The 18,375-nt window shown below is 57.0% G+C and overlaps 2 protein-coding genes across 3 annotated transcripts in view; one reads left to right on the forward strand and one right to left on the reverse strand.

Annotated features, from left to right (window-relative positions):
* Nucleotides 1–6,498, forward strand: part of DDX31 (DEAD-box helicase 31) — a 69,057-nt gene extending 62,559 nt beyond the window's left edge. For both annotated transcript variants that reach the window (XM_059141290.1, XM_059141293.1), the window contains one exon: nt 4,958–6,498. In XM_059141290.1, the coding sequence (XP_058997273.1) occupies nt 4,958–5,159 (202 nt within the window). In that variant the 3' untranslated portion in view covers nt 5,160–6,498. The remainder of the gene's footprint in view (nt 1–4,957) is intronic.
* Nucleotides 6,499–9,610: 3,112 nt separating this feature from the next.
* BARHL1 (BarH like homeobox 1) lies at nt 9,611–17,408 on the reverse strand. Its single transcript, XM_059141297.1, has 3 exons — nt 16,200–17,408; nt 12,182–12,404; nt 9,611–10,571 (listed from the first exon to the last, which is right to left on the reverse strand). Exons 1-3 carry the CDS (start codon nt 16,663–16,665, stop codon nt 10,277–10,279), a joined length of 984 nt encoding a protein of 327 aa, XP_058997280.1. The 5' UTR covers nt 16,666–17,408; the 3' UTR covers nt 9,611–10,276.
* Nucleotides 17,409–18,375: the final 967 nt, after the last annotated feature.

Here is an 18,375-nt window from a genome sequence, read left to right on the forward strand (position 1 = left end):
GGGGTGGGTCTCACTCTGGCTCTGGGTCATTCATTTTCATGCAGAATCTTTCAGATCAGAAAAGTAAGTACACTGGACTCCTCCCTCTTCTGTATGTCTGTCTGATTTAAGAGAAAAATCCCTCACAGAATCAAGCAAACTAACAGCCAAAGGGAAGGACGTTTTAATAAGTAAAGATTAAAATACTTCGATGTTTCAACATAGGACAAAAATCTACCATTTGATTTTTCTCTCCTAAAATATGCTTTTGTCTGATTAAAAAATAATACATGTTCATTGTAAAAATTCAGGAAATAGAGGAAAGCTTTAAAAACCCCCCATAAACCCACAATCCAAGTTAACCTTGAATCACATCTTTTATGCCCTTCAGACTTCCTCTGCAAGTGTACGCATTCAGGTCTCTTCATATCTGTAATGAAGCTGAACAAATTGTGAGTTTCTGAAGTGCTGTTTTTCACCTGTTATCCAACCATAAGATGCACTCTATCTGGGGCTCTAAGAGTCTCTGAGATTTTGAGATCATGTGAACGTTGTCTTGTTACTGAAAGTATTTTGGGACTCTGGGGTGGCTCAGTCTGTTACGCTTCTGTCTCTTGGTTTCAGCTCAGGTCATGACTGGGACTGAGCCCCTCACTGGGCTCCGTGCTGGGTGTAGAGCCTGCTTAAGATTCTCTCTCCCTTGGGGTGACTGGGTAGTTCAGTGTGTTAAGCCTCTGCCTTCGGCTCAGGTCATGATCCCAGGGTCCTGGGATGGAGCCCCGCATCAGGCTGCCTGCTCCTCAGGGAGCCTGCTTCCTCCTGTCTCTCTGTGATCCTTGTCTGTCAAATAAATAAATTAAAAAAAAAAAAAAAAAAAAAGATTCTCTCTCCCTTTCCCTCTTCCCCGCTTAGATGACCACAGCACGGTGGTTAAGTGTACACGTCATAGGGTCAGATTTTCGGGGCTGAACCAGCAGTTCTTCTGTCACTGGTTCATGACCCTGGGGGTGCTAACACTACCTGTGTCATGGGGTTGTTGGCAAAGTAAGTAAGTTAAATACCTGCCAAGTGCCAAAAATGGTACCTGACCTACCCTAAGTGCCCCGGGAATGGGAGGAGTAGAATTATTATTACGGTCGCATGGCCAGTTCGAAAGCCATGGATTTAAGACTTGTTTTACCTTTGAATCCCTTCACCGCCCATGTGAGTTACATGTTGTTCTAATCGAGTTGCAGACTGCGTTAATGCTGGCCGTCTTTGGACATCACTTCCGGGAAGTGTTCTGAACATCAGAAAGGGGGTGATGGGTGCATTCTGAGTCCCTGGGGGGCAGGGTTATTGTCCAGTGACTGTCTTGCATAACTGGATAGCTGCTGGGGAGGAATCGTTAAACCAGAAGAAAATCTTGATGGAATTAAGGCAGTAGCCGACGGAAAGAAAGTATGCCTGAACGCTTTTCAGTGCGAGGATGAGGAAGACTTTCCCAAGCCTGACCTAAAGCGATAAAATAGAAAAGAAAACATCGATTGGCTTGACAGTACATAAACAAAAGAAGATAAAGTGAAACCCTCCCGTCCCGCAAGAGGACAGCACTGACACAAGCCTGGGCTGGGCCGACTCCCTACCTGGGGCGGCCCTCTGGGAGTCTGTCCATAAAACTGGGAGGAGGGCCCGAGGCCCCTCTCCTGCAGCGGTCACCCTAGCGACCATACAGATTTCCTAATTAGGCTGTGATTTCACCTTATTGGCAGTGAAAGCGGCATCTGCCCGTCCTGCCGGGTGATCCAGACTGGTGGCCATCCAGGCTGCCGGCCGAGGGGGCTCCTTCAGCCTTCACTACAAGGGAGCTCCCCGTGGTTAGATAAACTGATCTGTTGCTTGGTAACTGCCGGATTACTCGCAGCCCCGGGAGGGCCACTGGAGAGGGGCTGGAGTGTTTGGAGGGCAAGGAAGTTGGCGGGTCCCCGGAGGACTGCAGCTTGGCCGGAGAAGGAAGCTGGAGCCCACGTGCGGCCGGCGCGGGCCCGGGCTGAGAACGTCCCACCTTCCCATCTGCACTTGGCCTTCTCGGCCCCGGCCTCAGAACAAAGGAACGGCAGGCATGATCTGGCCAAGAGGGAAGATGGGTCCTGCTGCTCCGACAGCAGGGGAGCCTCCTGCGGGTGACCCTGGGGTCCGCGTCCTCAGGAAGGGCTCTGGGTCTGAAAGCTCAAACCCCGCTCGCTCTCCAGGCCACCAAGAGCCTTGGAGTTTGGCTGTGGGCCCCGACTTGAAAGTACGTTCATTGACTAGAATGAGATCATGACATAGCCCGGAGGTTTTGCGATCACAAAAGCTCCAGGCTTCTATGCAGGACCACCTCCAAGACGGCGCTTTCAGGGGCGGCCTCTTCCACAGCGTGGACTTGAAGCTGCTGGCCGGTGCACCCCTACACACGCCCCCCACCCCCCCACCCCGCCCCGTGCCCAGCAGACGGGGCCTTATGCGGCCCGGAGCACCCAGCTGTGTGTGCGTGTGCGCGTCCACCTGCCGTGTGGCGCCGGTGATGGCGCGGGGCACGCCGCGGAGCGCCCTGGCCGGGAGAGTGTCACTTCTGCAGATGGCTGCCCTCGGACGCTGGCTGTTGATCTTGCATTAGCAGGTGGCAGGAGCAGTCTCTGAGGCGGCAGAGACGTTGTGTGCTGGGGAGGATATTTTGACTGGAAGTTTGCATATTTTGAAACTCAGTTGTTGCGTTTAAAATTATACACATTGTAAGTACCTGGCGTCAAAAGGGAAGAGGCAGTGTTTCTTCCTGTCAGAACCTTTCCACTCCGTCTGTCATGTAACCCGACTAAAAATAACTTCCAGGCACAGAACTGGCAGCCTTCGGTGTGCAGCAAGCCGAGCGCTCCCAGCTGCAGGCCTGGCTCCTGCCGCTTCCCAGCCCCGATTCTCAGCCCCGCTTCCCAGACCCGCTCCGGCCCCCTGAGCTGCGGCCTTCCGCCAGGGCACGGCGGGCCACCCTGCCCACCCCGGGTGGGCCCCCCTGGAGTTGGACGGGGGGCCCTGGAGGAGAAGGGCGAGCAGCCAGAGGTGCCCTGGCCTTCCTCAGCCTGCGCGTCGTACTTCACCCTCACTGCTCCGTGAACTTCGACCTGAGCGTCCTCCCGGTTCGGATGAGGAAGCTGGAGCCCAGAGAGCCTCGGTCCCCGTCGTTCAGCTAATGAGCGAGGTTCCAGGCCAGGCACCTCCATCACCCCCGGCCTTTCCTCTTCCTCCCCACGTGCCCCTTCCTCCTCGGCCATCCAGATTCGGGCCCCATGGTCCCCCTGCAGCATCCCTGTGTGACCCGGGACTCCGCCGTGTCAAATCGTGGTTGTCACCCTTGATGCTGCTGGGCCGTCCTGACTGCTCACCCCGGGCCCGGTGGCCTGGTTGGAAGCACGCCAGCTTGAGTCCCTCTGACGTATGTTTGCGTGTGCGTCTCTGCTTCTGCCCCCGTGAGCTAAATGGTCCTGGGCAAGGTATGTGTGCGCCTCTGGATTGTCTGTGACGGGAGGCTGCTGCCACGCCGCCCTCATCCCGCGGGGGCCGTGTGGGATCATGCGGAACCTCTGTACCCCTCGTCTCCGGGACGCAGCCCTGCAGCCCCGGGAGAAACTCTGGCCCTCGGGCCAGGCCTCTCGTCGTCCTCAAGTCTTCGCTGTGCCCAGCCAAGGGTGACTGTGGCCCCCATGTGTCGTGGTGGGAAACCTCACTCTGCTGGCATCGCGGACTCAGCTGCACCCCGCCCGCACCCTGTACCCCGCCTACACCCCACCCACACCCCGCACCCCGTGCAGTGTGCCTGTCATTCGGCGCGGCCGCCTTCGCCCAGGGACGACACCGTTCCACGGCTCTGCGGCGTTTCGTTATCCGTTTATTAGCGCAGCGTTGGTCCCGTTGCTGGTTCTGGAGTTTCACAGGAGTCCTGTTTGTGTGGACCACGGCCCTGGTCCACCTGAGCTGCGATTATTACAAAGAAAATGTAACTGTAAGTCACAGAGTGTGACATGTGCCTTCCGTAGGAGCCCCAGGACACTATGTTACCCTGTGACCCTGCCATCAGGGGGCTGAGGGAACGGCCCACCTAACACTGTGGGTTTCTGTTATTGTTTTGGCTAAAATCCTGTCTTAGGAAACATTCACTTTTCCATTTTCGTAATGGTTCTTCCTGTGTACAACTGAACTTCTACAGATTTCTCCCTCTGATCTCCCGATCAAATGGTAAGGCTGCTGTCTTTGAGAACAGTTACTAGTGTTCAACGTCCGAGGTGGATTTTCAGCCTTTGGCACTTACTTTCCGAGTGGGTCGGGCAGGGAGATCCCCCTTGAGCCAGAGCCACAACTGTGGTCCGCGGAGAGCCACTGATCCGGCTGCCGTGCGGACGCTGACCGCGCTGGCCCAGTGCACCCCGGGCTTGGGGCCTTCAGGGTCAGAAGTATTTACTTGAGTCTCCTCGCTCAGTGAAGAGGTGACTGTCACTGACACCCCAGCCGCCCCTGTTTGGCCCTGTCGAGAGGAGGCCAGTGGCTTTGAACGGTGCGGGCCTCACCGGCCGGGAGCTACTACTGAGCTCTTACCGCTGAGCCTTGTGGAGTTTCAAGGCGGGTCTTCTCCCTCATCCTTTGGCAAACTGCTGTGTCACACGCTTCATTTGCCATCAGAGTGTGAGTGTGTATATCGTTCTTTTTTTCCCATGAAAACAACATAGAACAAAGCCTCACTTTTAAAAATGCCATGATATTTTGCCACTGTTATGAAAATCTGTCAGCGCCGTATCTAATCTTCTGGTGCATAGAATATCAAAACAGGCACTGTTGAAGGCATTGTACTTCTGTTAATACAGAAATGTCAGTTCCGCAGTCTCCGAACCGGCTGCTCTCAGCCTCTTTCCAAACGGGAAGGAAAAAAATAATAAAGTTTCTTTTCCCTTCTGCTGTTACTGTTCTTCAGGCCTGACCTTCATAAGAAGACCCGGAGTAAACACTGCCTCGCTGAAATCTTGCGTTCGGAATACTCAAGTGGGATGGAGGCCGGCGTCGCCAAGGTCAAAAAGCAAAACAAACAGGCAGAGCCCGGCAGCCAGCCACGCAGTGCTGTCTGCCACCGGCGCCCAGCCTCAGCCGTGGGAAAAACTAAGAAACGTTTCTCGTGAAGCAGAAAAAAACCAAAAAGACTTAACTGGGGGACAACAGGACTACCCCAAAAAAGTTTTCAGTTCTTTTTTTTAACTCTGCCTACACAGGCCGGGGCTGATGCCCTGTCCTTGTCGGGAGCCTTGTGGGAAGTAATGGTGCCACTTTTCCCTGAACACGATGTCCCCATCCCGGAGAAGTCACAGCCCTCATCCTGGCAGGGGCGGGGGTTACTGCTTACCTTCGTGAGATAGCTTATACTTCCTATCTCTTCCACCAGAACCATCTTGGCCCCCGGGTTGCAGGCATTTCTTGACCTCCGGCGAGGGCCTGGTGGGGCCGGCATCAGCGGGAGGCCTCTTCCTGCCACGGGACAGGGTTCTGAACAAGTCTCAGAGTTTTCATTAGCTGCCCTGTATCAGCCACATGGACTAGCATGCATTTTGGAAAGTAGGATTTTAAAAAATGGAATGCAGTTTGTGAAAGTGGAAAAAAAAAAGACATCAGCTCCTCTTCTTGATGTACAGGTGCTTTGTGGGGAAGGACCCAGCAGGTTAGGGTGGGGGTCACCAGGCTCCGGTCCTGCCCGCGGGCTGCTCCGGACCCGTTGCATTCACTCATGCGCATGGCTGCCTTGTCCGTGGCCACGGAAAACTCTCAGGGCTGATGGATGTACTGCTGCCTTTTCTCCGTTTTTTTTCTTTTTCTTTCTTTGTTTTTTGTTTTTTGTTGTTTTTTTTTTACTGTTGCCTTTGAAGTCAAAGGGCACCAGTCTCTGTTTTCTCCCATCGAATCCCACCTTGTCTTCAAGGTTTGGGTCTGGGTTCTTTGTAGCCAGGCCCAGGCCTCAGTCACCCCTCCCCCCACTCTGTTTCCCTGCCAGGTTTGAAAGCCCCGCCCCCACCGGACTCCGCAGTGATTTCCCATTGGGACCAGGGACTCCAGAGGGGAGTCTGCGCGGACTGTTCGGACTCTGTCTGTTCCTCCACTTCCTCTGTTCTCTTGGCTGCCTGCCTCCTCCTCCAGCTCCTGCTGAAGGAGCTGAGGCCCCATTTCATTAAACCCTCCAGATCCACAGGAACTAAGTGGCCAGGAGCGGGTCATGAGAGTGGCATGGTGGCTGCTTGTGGGGTCCATGGAGGGGTCGGCTTCCTCGCCACCATCCCTCTCTGATAGGCAGGGTAGGGGCCGGAGACGGCCCTGGGGAGAGGGCCAGTGGGAGCCCAGTGAGTACTAATCCTCCATGGTGTGTGTGGGGGAGCGCGGCGAGAGTGTGACCTCTTCAGATCACTTGTCACATACGCATTCATAGGGACGGTTGGTGAAATTTCTAACAATAATAATAATGATACTAATAGATCCCTGCGGCTCATGTCAAGCTGACTTGGGGAAATCGGCCACCTTTCTTTTACTTCTGTGCGTAATGGTTCACAGGATTTGGATGAGAAAAGGAGGCACTGAACTTTAGAGACAAAACCCAGCTGTGTGAGAAACAGGATTAAGGCGAGTGATTGGGGAGGATCAAAGGGAAGGCCTGCGCCTGCCCCCACCTACCCCCCAAGTACTCATTCCAAGAGGGGTCCAGTCCGGGTTCTGCATTCCTGCAGCCAGGCTGGGACCTGCCCCTGCAGAGTATAAAGGACCAGAATTCTGAGGTGGAACTTGGGCTTGATCTGCCGACACTTAGGTGAGGGCTTCCTGCCATAGATGCTTCGAGGGCCTGTTTCTAAGCAGAATCAATATATTACCCCCAGTTAATAAAGAAACACGGATTTAACAGATTTAGGGTTAATATTATCTAAATTTAAATAACCTTAAAATAAATCTCTTTCTCCTATTCTGGCTCCTGACAGATTATACATTTCAGGCATCAATTAGGCGAAGCTTTAGCCTAATTCCACTGTACATATTCTAATTTTGTGTGTGTTTTTAATCGTGTCCTTTTTTCTGATTTCCCAAACTTACCTATTTAAAGTCACAGAGAATTTGGGCATCTCGTGGAGTACTGCACCCTAAAGCTTTTTCCCCTCGTGGGCTTGTCGAATGCTGGTTTTGCATCCCAAACCTCTCTGCGTTTGCAGCGCCTCCGAGGGGCCCATTCCCACGCACCGAAGGGCAAAGAGACCTTGGCTAGTGATCGAGTCAGTCTGGTGCACACAGTGTCTTCTGCTCTCGGAGAAGCCAAGAGACCACGAGGTCTCAGCAGAGGACATTCTGACAAAACCCAATGGGTTCCTCTGATATTTTTTTTTTTCCTTTCCTGTAGTGAAGGGAGGTGAGATTTAGGGAAGAGGGAGTCAGTGAGAGCCCCTCGAGGCAGGTGCATCCCACACTGCTAGGGACCTCTCTAGTCACCACTGCGGGCCCTCAGCACGAAGTCAGGGAAAGCCATGTGAGTCCAAGCATCGCCTCCATGATGCGGGAATTTAAAGCTTTTTCTACTGGAAAAATGGCCCTGCTTGGACAGGGCGCTTCGCGGGTCTTGTTAAATTGCCTGTGTGACCATCTCACCTTATATCTTAATCCGCTCCCACCATGAGAGGAGCTCCGAGCAAGGCCTACCTGTGTGGGGGCAGTGGGACACCCTTCGAGTCTGCTAGGCTCCTCAGAAATTTTCAGAGCCCTAGTAACGAGGCTCACAGGGGAACCTAAACTTCCTTTAAACTTCACTGCTCTGACCCCGCGGAGCCGTTGGGGATCGGAGAAGATGCCTCCTGGGGGCCTCTGCCATTGTTCGGCCCACTGGGGGGGGGGGGCTTGCATTCATTCTTTCCTTTGTATTTTGAAAAGAGTCCACACCCAGCCTCAGGGTTGGGAACAGGGAAGCCAATTTAGTCTTCCAAGTGGATGAGAGCAGACGCCCACCTCGTCGCAGAGGTTGTGAAGTTATTATTACAGATGGGAAGTGCAGGACAATTTAAAATATTGTAATTATAAACTTGTAGGGAAGCCTTGTTCTTCATTAATGTAAGATATGAAGTCGCCTCCGAGGTACAAGGACAATTACATAGTGGAGAATGTGTCTGCGGTTTACACTGCCGCTGTGTAAACGCGGGGCCGGGCGCTCTGCTCTGCCTCCTTCGCTTTCACAAAATGAAAAGCACACCAGTGCAAGTTGTCCTTTGATAGATTTTTAATATGATTTTAAAGAGTTTTGTTTGGTCTCATTCTTATTCAATGAGATTAATTTAAAGCACTTATCCCCTGGGTTTAAGTCAATCCATGTAGGATTTCGGCTGGGTTTGTTGCGTGGGGGGTTTTGTTTGCAGGAGGCTATGAGAGACTCCTTTCCCACTTCATTAACCCTGAGTTGGGGACAGTCTCCCCTCGCCCCCCACCGCAGCCAGAGCTGGGGATTTACCAACCCCCATTCACATGCAAAAGAACTCGAAAGCCGAGAGGCTCCTTGACTTAATTAGCTGCTGTGCATTTTGCAAAATTAGAATAATACCCTCACCATCCCGGGAAAGAAAAGCGGTTGGGGGGGGTGGGGAGGAAACAGTAGCAGGGTCCATTTGGGGAGGGTAGTTTAAACATGCCCTCCACCCCTCCCCCAGGAGGCAGCCCTCTCCCACAGCAATCCTGCCACAAAACTGGAGGGGGCCCTGCAGGGCCCCCAAACTTCTGGGCCCTGAGCCTGTCTTCTGCCCTGAGAGTCCGAGCTGCAGGTGGTGTGTGGGAGGGAAGCACCTGCGCCCACTTCCCCTGAGAGCCACCGGCCTCAGGAGGTGACCTTGGCCCTTTGAACATGAACTGGAGGCCTCGAGTCTGGCTGGAGCCTTAAATCCCCCTCCCCTGAGATCCTGGAGCCGCAGGCTGGGGCATGGGGCTGACGCGGGGATTTGGCTCCCTTCTGGGTCTCATCTACGTACTCCCAGGGTCAAGGGGAGAAGTGAGAAGATGCGGGATTGGGGGGTTACCCATGCAGCATCAGGATCCCAGCGAAGGCTCGTCGGGTCCTGGCGGCGCGGGGCCTGAGCCGCCTTGGCGTTCGAGAGCGGCCGGAGCGCGGGGCGGAGGGGGCTGGCGGGGGGAGTAGCCTCGGAGCCCATCTGTCGGCCCCGCGCCCGGCGGGCCGGTCACCAGCTGCCGGCGCCCTTGTTGCGGCCAGATGAGCCGGCTCAGCGAGGGCACCGCAGCCCGGCCCGCCGCGGAGCGAGCCCAGGCGCTGACCCCCGCTCCGGCCCCCGGGAGCGGCTGGGAGCCGCCAGGAACCAGATGGAGAGGGAAGGGGGGCGGTGGGGAGAGCAGTAGGCTCGCCTCACTGTAGAGACAGGAAGACTGAGGCCAGGGAGGGGAGGCCCCTGCCCGTGGACCCCAGCGAGGCCAATGGGCCCCCTGACCACAGCGCCAAGGAAGAGAGGGGGACAAAAATATCTCCTACTGCGGATGGAAGGAAGCCGGGTCCCAGGAGGGAAAATGAATCTTAAGGAGGGGCGGGAAAGAAGGGCTGAGCGCGGACAGGCGCATGGTCATTTGTAAGAAGTTTATTTCGACATTTAAAAAAGAGAGAGAACCCGGGGGGCCTGCCTGCCGCAGGACAGGAGGCTGGGGGTCGGGGTGGTGGACAAGCCCGACCCCTTCCTGCCTCACCTGGGAGGGAAGAGGGCACAGGCCACAGACTCACTGATTCACGGACACGGTCACGGGCTCATGGGTCACGAATAAATAACTTCATATACACTTTGCACACCTTATGTACAGCTCTGCTGCGGCCCAGGAGGAGGGCTCCACACTCCCCTCCGCCTGTGGGGGTGCGGGGGGAGGGCCGGGTGTACAGCTGCAGCATGAAGGGGGAGCGGGAAAGAGTGCAGCGTCGGGGTCGCCCCCCACCTCCTCCCAGGAAGGTGCAGGGCGGGGCGCCTTGGGGAGCCGTGGGGGGGGGGTATGTACACCGGCGGGTGGGAGTGGCTCCTTGACCGCGTGGCGGGGACGGAGCCCGCGGGGGGGGTGTTGGGGAGACTCAGTCCGGGTCCGGGCCTCAGTAGTCTTGGCACAGGGCCCTTCGGGGGACACTGGCTGGGAGTCCAGGGAGGGCCGGCCAGGGGGCCCCGGGGAAGGGGCGTTGAAACCCCGCGCCCCGCGAAGGGCAGGCGGAAGGGGCGCACGCGGAGCCCCAGGGAGGCGGGTGGGCGCTTCACCGAGGCTGCGCGGCGCGCGGGAGGACGCCGGCCAGCGGGGGCAGCGGCGGGGGCGGCTCGCTGGCGCCCTGGAGTCCGTGGATGAGGATGCGGGGCACCAGAGGTCTCTGCAGGGCTGGCGGCGGCGCGCTGGGCCCGCGGTACAGATACAGTGCGGCGCCGGGATCCAGGTTGGAAACTAGACTCTGCGGGTAGAAATAAGGCGACGGGAACATCCGCTGGAGCGCTGAGTAATTGCCTGCCTCCGCCAGCAACTCCAACCCGACTGCCGTCTGTCGCTTCCATTTAGTCCTGGGGACCGAAATAAACGCGGACGGCGGGGTCAGGGCTGTGGCGCCCAAAGACCCCTGCCGCTCACGAGTGCTTGGCCCAGAGCACCTTCGGGGAGGCCAAGAGGGACCCCACGGATTTGTTAATAAATAGCGGGGTGCCAGGCACCGTGCTCAGCTGTCACTTGCATCGGCTCCTGTCATCCGCCAGCCTTCGTGGCTGTTATCTCTGTTTTACAGATCAGAAAACTGAGGCCTTGGCCAGTTTTCGAGATGGTCTCCAAAGAGGAAGAGCCCAGGCTCTAAGCCAGGCTGTCTGACCCCAAAGATGGGGTTCTTACCTGACCACACTTGGCTCCGGAGATCACAGGAGACACTCGGAGCTGGGTGTTGGGGCTCCCCCTCCCCTGTGTATGCGCCCCCTGGGAGGATTTAGGAACTCGCGCCCCCCCCCCATGATGGTGGGGGTGGAAGAGGGCCCGTGGCCACTGCCCCATTGGGTGAGCTTCTGTGGAAGCGTGCAGACCGGAGTCTGCAACTGGAGAGTATGAGTACTAGCCTCACACCCTCTCCACCCGCTGCCCTCAGTACCCAGCTCCCCGGCACGGGAGGAGCCCTGCAGGCTGCGGGAACCCCAACAAACAGCCGAGTGTTGGCCTGGGACTGGAGGAGGCAAGGAAGTTGAGGCTACGCTTCAGCTGGGACCCCTGGGTGCGCCTGGCCAGTGAGGCTGGGCCAGCCTGCCCTGGTCCCACTGAGGCGGACACAGCCACACCAACCGCGTTTCTCTCCCTGAATTATTAATCATCATCATAATTGTGTAATTACTGTAACGGGCCTTAATTATTGATGCCCCGAGCAGTAATCGGTATTTATTATTAATGGGGAGACGTGTTCTGAGGCATGTTTATGGAAAGCACCATTCCAGCTCACACTGAGTGTGCGAGTGAGTGTGGGTGTGTGTGAGCTGTGTCAGTGTGTGTTGGGGGTGTCTGTGGATGGGTGTGAGTGATTTCATCCTGTGATGGTGTTGGGGAGGGAGATTAGGAAGCACCAGCTTCTAGACCAGTGCCCACTGCCAGTTTCCCAATCACCCTCTCCCCAAGGAGCCGGAGCTGGGTCTGTTTCTTCCTCCAGTCCGGACTGTAAAGGCTGAGGTGTCCAGAGGAGCCCCCAGAGAGCTCAGAGAGCCCCCCAACACACACACATCAGGGCTGCCCCTTCATTCCCACACCCCCCCCGCCACAGGACTTTCTGGATACTGAGAGCACCACCCCTCCCCTGGCCTGGCACCCTTCCTGGAGAGCTCAGCTGCCCCAGCAGGAGCTAAGGCTGGTCCTGGTGGGGAGGGTAGGATCCTGGCTGAGGTAGGGGCAGGCTCCTGAGTCTGTCCGTCCTCCTGTCCTGGAGGGGGATGACTGGGCGCTGGAGACGAGTCCAGTCCTGTCGCTGTCCCTCACTGTGGACTTTGAGCAAGGCCTCTGCCCTGCAGGGCCTGAGTCTTCTCACTTTACAGAATAGGGAAAGTGCAGGGGTCCCCTCTGGGTCAGGCCAAGGCTTGTGGGTCCCAGGGAGGGGCAGTTAGGAAAGGAGGGGGCCCTCTGCCCCCACCACCCTGCAGATAGGCCTCACCTCCGGTTCTGGTACCAGGTCTTGACCTGCGTGTCGGTGAGGTTGAGCGAGGCGGCCAGCTCCATGCGGTCCTGCACGCTCAGGTACTTCTGCCGCTCGAAACTGCGCTCCAGCTGCGCCAGCTGATGGTCCGTGAAGGCCGTGCGCGCTTTGCGGGGCTTCTTCAGGCGCACCGGGGGGCTGTCCCGGGAGCTGGAGATCTCGCGGTCGCCTTCCTCCTTCACTGCGGAGACACAGCGGTGCGTCAGGGCCCGGCCTCGCCTCCCGCCCGCCAGCTCCCTCCCCGCCCCAGCTGGCCGCCGGTTCGCTCCGCTCGTGTAAACGCGACTCCCGACGGCGGTGGCCCCACCGCACTCAAGCGCGTGGGGCCGCGGCCAAGTGGCTCAAAGGCAGACTCCCCGGCTCCCCGCCCCCGCCCCGCCCGCCCCAGACCAGGGCGTGAGCCCTGACGGAGGAGGAGGATTGACACCTCCGGGGACAGATGACCCAAAGCGAGAGGACCCGACCCGCTCGCTCTGCGCCGCGCTCCCTGGAGGGATGAACAGTCACCGTCCCGGAGCCCTGAGCCGATCGGCCAGGCGGAGGCGCAGGGGGTGGAGGGAGGGGGTTCCAGCGGGTGCGCCGCGTCGGTGCGCGCTTCAGGGGTGCGGGTCTGTGCTCCGCATCCGCGCCCCGATTTCCTGGCCGCGTGCGGACCCGGAAAGGAAGAAGCTGAGGACCGGCATGTGGGGAGAAAAACCCGCGTGGAGAGACAAAAACCGGTTCGCCCCGCAGCGAATCAGTGTCCCGAGAAGCCAGTCACTGGCCTTGTGAGATGCGACGTCGTAGCGCCGGCCTCCGCGGTCCCTGAGCTACCTACAGACCGCGGGGCGGAGGGCGGAGCGCCGGGCGCCCGAGCCGGGAGCGCGAAGCTCTCGGAGAAATACCCGGCGCGTTTGCCCCTCAGCTGTGCGCGTCGCGGTGGCCCGTGTTTCCTTGTCAATACGCGCTCCAGGGTCGCGACACCCCGGCAGGGGCCCCCGCTCCTGAGGCCCGAGAACGGACCCGACAGGGGACCGTTTCTTTTTTCCCCTAGACGCCTTCGTTCAGCGCCGACTGCTCCGAAAACGCACACTTGATAGTACAAGCTCCATGATCTCCTTCCTTCCCTCCCTAAAGTGATGATCTAACCCACAAGACCATGTCCCCAAAGTTGGCTGCGCCAGCTGGGGCTTTCCCCCTCATTTTCCTCTGTTTTCCTTCATGGTGAGTTTCATTGTGCCTGGCGTGTGCAGTGACAGGGTTCAGCTGAATGCAAGTTGATTTCTCTCTGTAGGAAACAATAATCCGGTTAATTGAGCCACTAGGGAGTGAGACTTTTCGACCAGAAAGGCAGAGGTTCTGGGCCGGGAGGGCCCCGGGCCGGGGCCACGCTGGGGTACGGCCACCTCAGGAGGTGCGTTAGGCAAAATCTGGGTTGTGGCTGCGCCCGAAGGCAGAAATTGAAACGAGTGTGAGAAAACAGTAATTCAAACCTCAAACTTAATATCGTGGAAATCTGACTTTTTGAGGGAGCTGCTGGGACTGACTTCGGAAATCCCCAGCTTCTTAGGGCTGAGGTGGGGGATTGAGTTTGTGGGTCAGGAAGAACGGGTTGGAGACTCCAGCGTTTCTCTAATCCCTCTTTGACACAGGCTGGTGCCTTGAGGGGCACTCGGTGCTGCTCAGCCTCAGCCTCCCGGACAGTCTCAGCCCAGTGGGGCCTCAGACTCTGGTCTGGAGGCCACATCTCAGTGCCCCAGAGTCCCGGGCCCACTGACCCAGCCTACTCTGAGCAAAGCGCTGGCTCAATTTCTCCATCCGATTTATTTGTCCGCACACATCGGCTGTAGCAAGCAGGACCCCGCGGCAGACCGCCTTACGTCAAAGCCTGGTTTCAGTTTCTTTCAGTGTGACCCTTGAGGAGCCTTTGATGCCAGAAACAGGTGGGGCTGGCCTTCCCTCCGTACCCTCCTTGGAAGAAATTATTCTTAGCATGGAAGGTGGACGGGGATTTGAATTGCTCTGATGCCCACCCCCCGCTGGCTCTCTCTCTGGCTCGCTCCGTGTGTCTCTGTCTCAACAAGCCTTCCTAATTCAAGCCCTGAAAAACTCGCTTCCACATTGGAGAAACACTCCTGACAGTGTCTCGGCGGTAGATGTTTCCGCTCTCTCTTCCACCTTGGGGCTTTGTAAGTGCAAAGGCAGCGGTTCCTAGGGATGGGGGTGGGGGAGAACTTCACACCCTCCGCTCCAAACCTATTTAAGTGATACGTGGACAGCCGGCCCTCATCACTTCCCTGATCAGATATCATCAGGGACAGGAGAGGAAAATTGATATTCCAATTATCTTAAACGAAATCATGCCTCAAAATCCCACCTACGGGCAAAGAAATGAAAGGAGACAAGAGCCAAACTATCTTCCACGTCCACCAGCCCCAGCCGTTGGCATGCGGTGTGGGAGACGCGCGCCCCTTACTCTAACCATAAAGCTGGGATGTTGCTGAGAATTATTAATATTAAACCGCTATCTTATAAATACAGATAGACATTGCCCACCCCCGCCTCCGCCCCCAGCACCTGCCTTTCTCCAGGGCAAGCCTTTGCCTCTCTAAAGGGGTCCCAGGGGGAGGGGCAGGGGTCGCTGGGCCACATGCCTCCAGACCTCGTTCCTGGCTTCTCGGCTTCTTAACCGGCTCAAAGACACTCTCTGGCAGCTTGGGTGGGCAAGCAGAGGGCAGTGGGATGAGGAGTGGGGCCCCAAAGGGGTTTCGGTTTGTGGTCAGGGCCTGTCCACGAATGAATTCTTGGTTGGGAGGAGAGTGTTAAAGGGACGTTCCCTAAATTCTTGCAAAGGCTTAGTGCAAATAGGAGGAGCAGGCACAGGGCTCCCAAGACAATAAGAAGGTTGCCTTTATTAGGGAAGTTTTGTCTCATGAAAAGGGTTCCTGGAAAATTAATTGCAAAACTGAAAGAGCTCTGAGCAGCCTCTGCCAGCCCCTAGTTTTCTGCTGGACAGGGACACAGGGCTTTACTCCCTCAATATCCCGAGACTCCGTCCCATCCTGCCTCCTGACTTCTTTCTAGAAAGAATTTTGCGCCTCTGGCTAAAGTCGAGGTAGTGGCTGGGGGTGAGAAAGAAAATTAGGGCCTCTTTTCTTCTTTCCTTCCCCCTTTCCTCTTAATCCTAATCTGGTCTTCCTGGTCAAGAGGACAACAACAACAAAAAACTCCCGGTGGTGGAAAAGCAGCAATTCTAATACTGGGGAAGCGGGGCCGGTCACTTGCGAGTTTCTGGGTCCCACACACAAGCTGAAGTTGGCTGCTCGATGCACTTGAAATCCAATTCAGTGAGAACGGTGGGGTGGGTGCAGGGTCCTCCCCTCTCTGACCCAGACCTCTGAACCTGCTCCCCGTCAGCTGCCTGGCTGATCTTTCTACTTTGAAGTGAGCCTTTCTTTTTAATGATTCCCAGGGCCCAGGTCACACTGGGCCCAACGGGAGGGAAAGCTCAGTTCCTCTTCCCGCCTACAAGTTCAGATTAAAGGGGAAAATTCTGACTGTTCTTAAGGCTCCATCTGAAATATCCTGCTAGGTTTTCACCCTTATAAAAAGGCGTTCAAGCAGAACCCTCTGGACCTTCTATTGCTTCTGCAAGATCTTTTCCCAGAGACACTCTAGCCAGATAGGAACCTGCTCCTGCCCACCAGTGCTGCTGGGAAAGTGGTCCCAGGTGAAGTTTAGAAAGTTTGCTTGGTGCATTTTGGGGAATCTTTCCTGGAGCACACAGTGTCCCTCTTGCACTTTCTCCACTGCGCTCTGCTGCTCAAGGCATAGCCACGGGGCCAGCTGAAAGGTTCAGACAAGACCAAAAGGTTCAGCCTGGGCCCCGGGGGAACTCCGAGTGAGCATGTACATATTCCTATATGCTTTAAGAAATATAGCAGTTCTTAGAAATGTAGCATGCCCCCCCCCAAGTTTTCTCCTCCTGTTTTCTTACCTTTATACTCGGAGTCCGACGAGGCGTTACTGCCACTTTTGTCCAGCTTGTCTCTAAAGTCCTCCCCAGCCTTGGCCACAAGACGGCCCCCAGGCTCAGGGGCGGCCGACTGCCCGCTGCTAGAGTAGGGTGCACAGGCCGCTAGTGGTTTGCAGTCGGCAAGGATGTCCCTGATCAGAAAGGAGGAGGTCACGGTGCGCGACTGGGCTGGGGCCGAGAGCTGCCCAGGTTGCAGGTGGGAGTCCAAACCTGGGCCTGATGCCCCGCCAGGCCTCGGGGTGCCCGTCTCCAGACAGTCCCTTCCTGGTGAGGCTGGTGAAGAGCAGTCGCTGCTGCTCTCCGAGCGCGGACTCAGCTCCAGGGGCGAGCGGCAGTCCCCAAGCAAGGGGTCCCCCTTGGGAAGGGCGGGGCTGCCCGCACGGTGGGAGAGAATGGAGTCGATCCCAAAGCCATTGGAGCCTTCCATAGCCAAGCTGCGACCTGTCTTCCCCAAAAGCTCCCCACCCACCCCCAACCCCAGCCGCCGCTGCCCCTGCCCCTAGCTGCGGGCTGGCATGGGGAAGGCGGGCAGGGAGCCTGCGGGCACCTTGGATGGAGTTCAGCCTTGGGGGAGCCGGGGAGCTCTGGGCCAACCTCCTCTGCGCATTAGATCCAAAAGGGCTCAGCGCGTCTTCTGCAGCATCGCGCCGAGCTGCCGAGCCGAGGGGGGGTGGTGGGAGTGTCGGGGAGGAATGGGAGGGAGGGTGCGCCAAGTTGGGGAGAGCAAAGGGGGAGATGGACGGCCTGAGCGCCCGTTTGGCACAGAAGAGATGCGAGGATGTTGGAATCTAAATAAAGAACGGCTTTAAAAAAAAACAAAAAACAAACCCAAACCGCACGCTTCCTCCAGGCTAGCAGCCGCTGAGGGCAGCGGGGTCAGTACCGCGGATAGCAGCGGGCCGGAGCCGCGCTACCAGTCGCCGGAACGGAGCGCACCTGGCGGCGTCAGCACCGCGGATAGCGGCGGCGGCGGCCCGCGGCGCATGACGCTCCACCTGGCCAGGGAGGTCCTGTCGCCGCGCTCGCACCGCTCCAGGGGCCCGTCAGCACCGAGGACAGCGCCTCCGGCTCCGAGGTTCTGCTCTCAGCGCGTCCTCCGCGCGCGCCTTCGCCTCCCCCCCTTCCTTTAAAAAATGAACTTGTGTCACTTTTACTTTGGGGCTGGGGTTTTTTTGTTTCTTTTTTTTTTTTCGTTGTGTTGTGTGTGTGTGTGTGTGTGTTTTTTTAAAGGGGACTCGCCCACGTGTCCCCGGAGTGATGACGCTGATTGGCTCCGGCCGATTTTGGGGGTGATGTCACGGTTCCGCAAGCCGCTGCCCGATTCCCTTTCAGTTTGATTAAAAGAGACACTGAATTAATTACACCACAGACCCAACTGTTTACCGGCGATTTCCACACGGTTTGCTTTCATTAGGCCGGTGATGAGGCTCCTAATGAGGGTGATTAGCCGAGGGGGGCACGGGCTAGCCGGGAGGGGTCCGGAGCCGGCTGCCGCTGCCTGCCGCTGCCGGTGGGTCGGGTTGGGAGGTTTTTAAAGTTTTCTCTAACCTCTTCCACAGTTATTCAAATTACTCGTCCTCGGGGCTGTCAGAAATCCTTTCTTCACTCCCCCCGCCCCCCACCTCCGTCGTTTTTTTCCTCCTGCGAGAGAAAGGGACTCAGACTAGCAGAGAAAGAGTGTGTGTGTGTGTGTGTGTGTGTGAAGCCCTGACCTGGTGTGGGGAAGAGATGTTCGTTTAAGCGACATTGTTTTGGGGCATTTTCGTTGGGCTTTAGATGTTTCCCGTGTAGGACATTTGCAGCCTTCTCTCTGCCCTCTTTGGACCCTGCAGGCCTAGCAGGGGCTTGGGAAAGCCTGGTGTGGGCCCGAAATGGGGCCAGACCGATGGCTTCGTTGTGGGGCAGGGGTGGAGAAAGTGGGAAGATCATGTCTGGGACATTGAGGACCCCGGGAAATCTGTGTGACCCCAGGGAAGCAGCACACGGGACAAAGAAGACGGGACCTCCTATCCAGCCGATCGCCCCTGCTGTGGCGCCTGTCCCAGGCACTGGGTGTCTTTGTACTTCCAAACAGGGACGTGAAAGAGCTTCCATATGCGAGTATAGACGTCTGCAAACGGCTGGCTTAGCTTCTTAC

This window comes from Mustela lutreola, chromosome 12, assembly GCF_030435805.1.
Source record: "Mustela lutreola isolate mMusLut2 chromosome 12, mMusLut2.pri, whole genome shotgun sequence".
NCBI lineage: Eukaryota > Metazoa > Chordata > Mammalia > Carnivora > Mustelidae > Mustela > Mustela lutreola.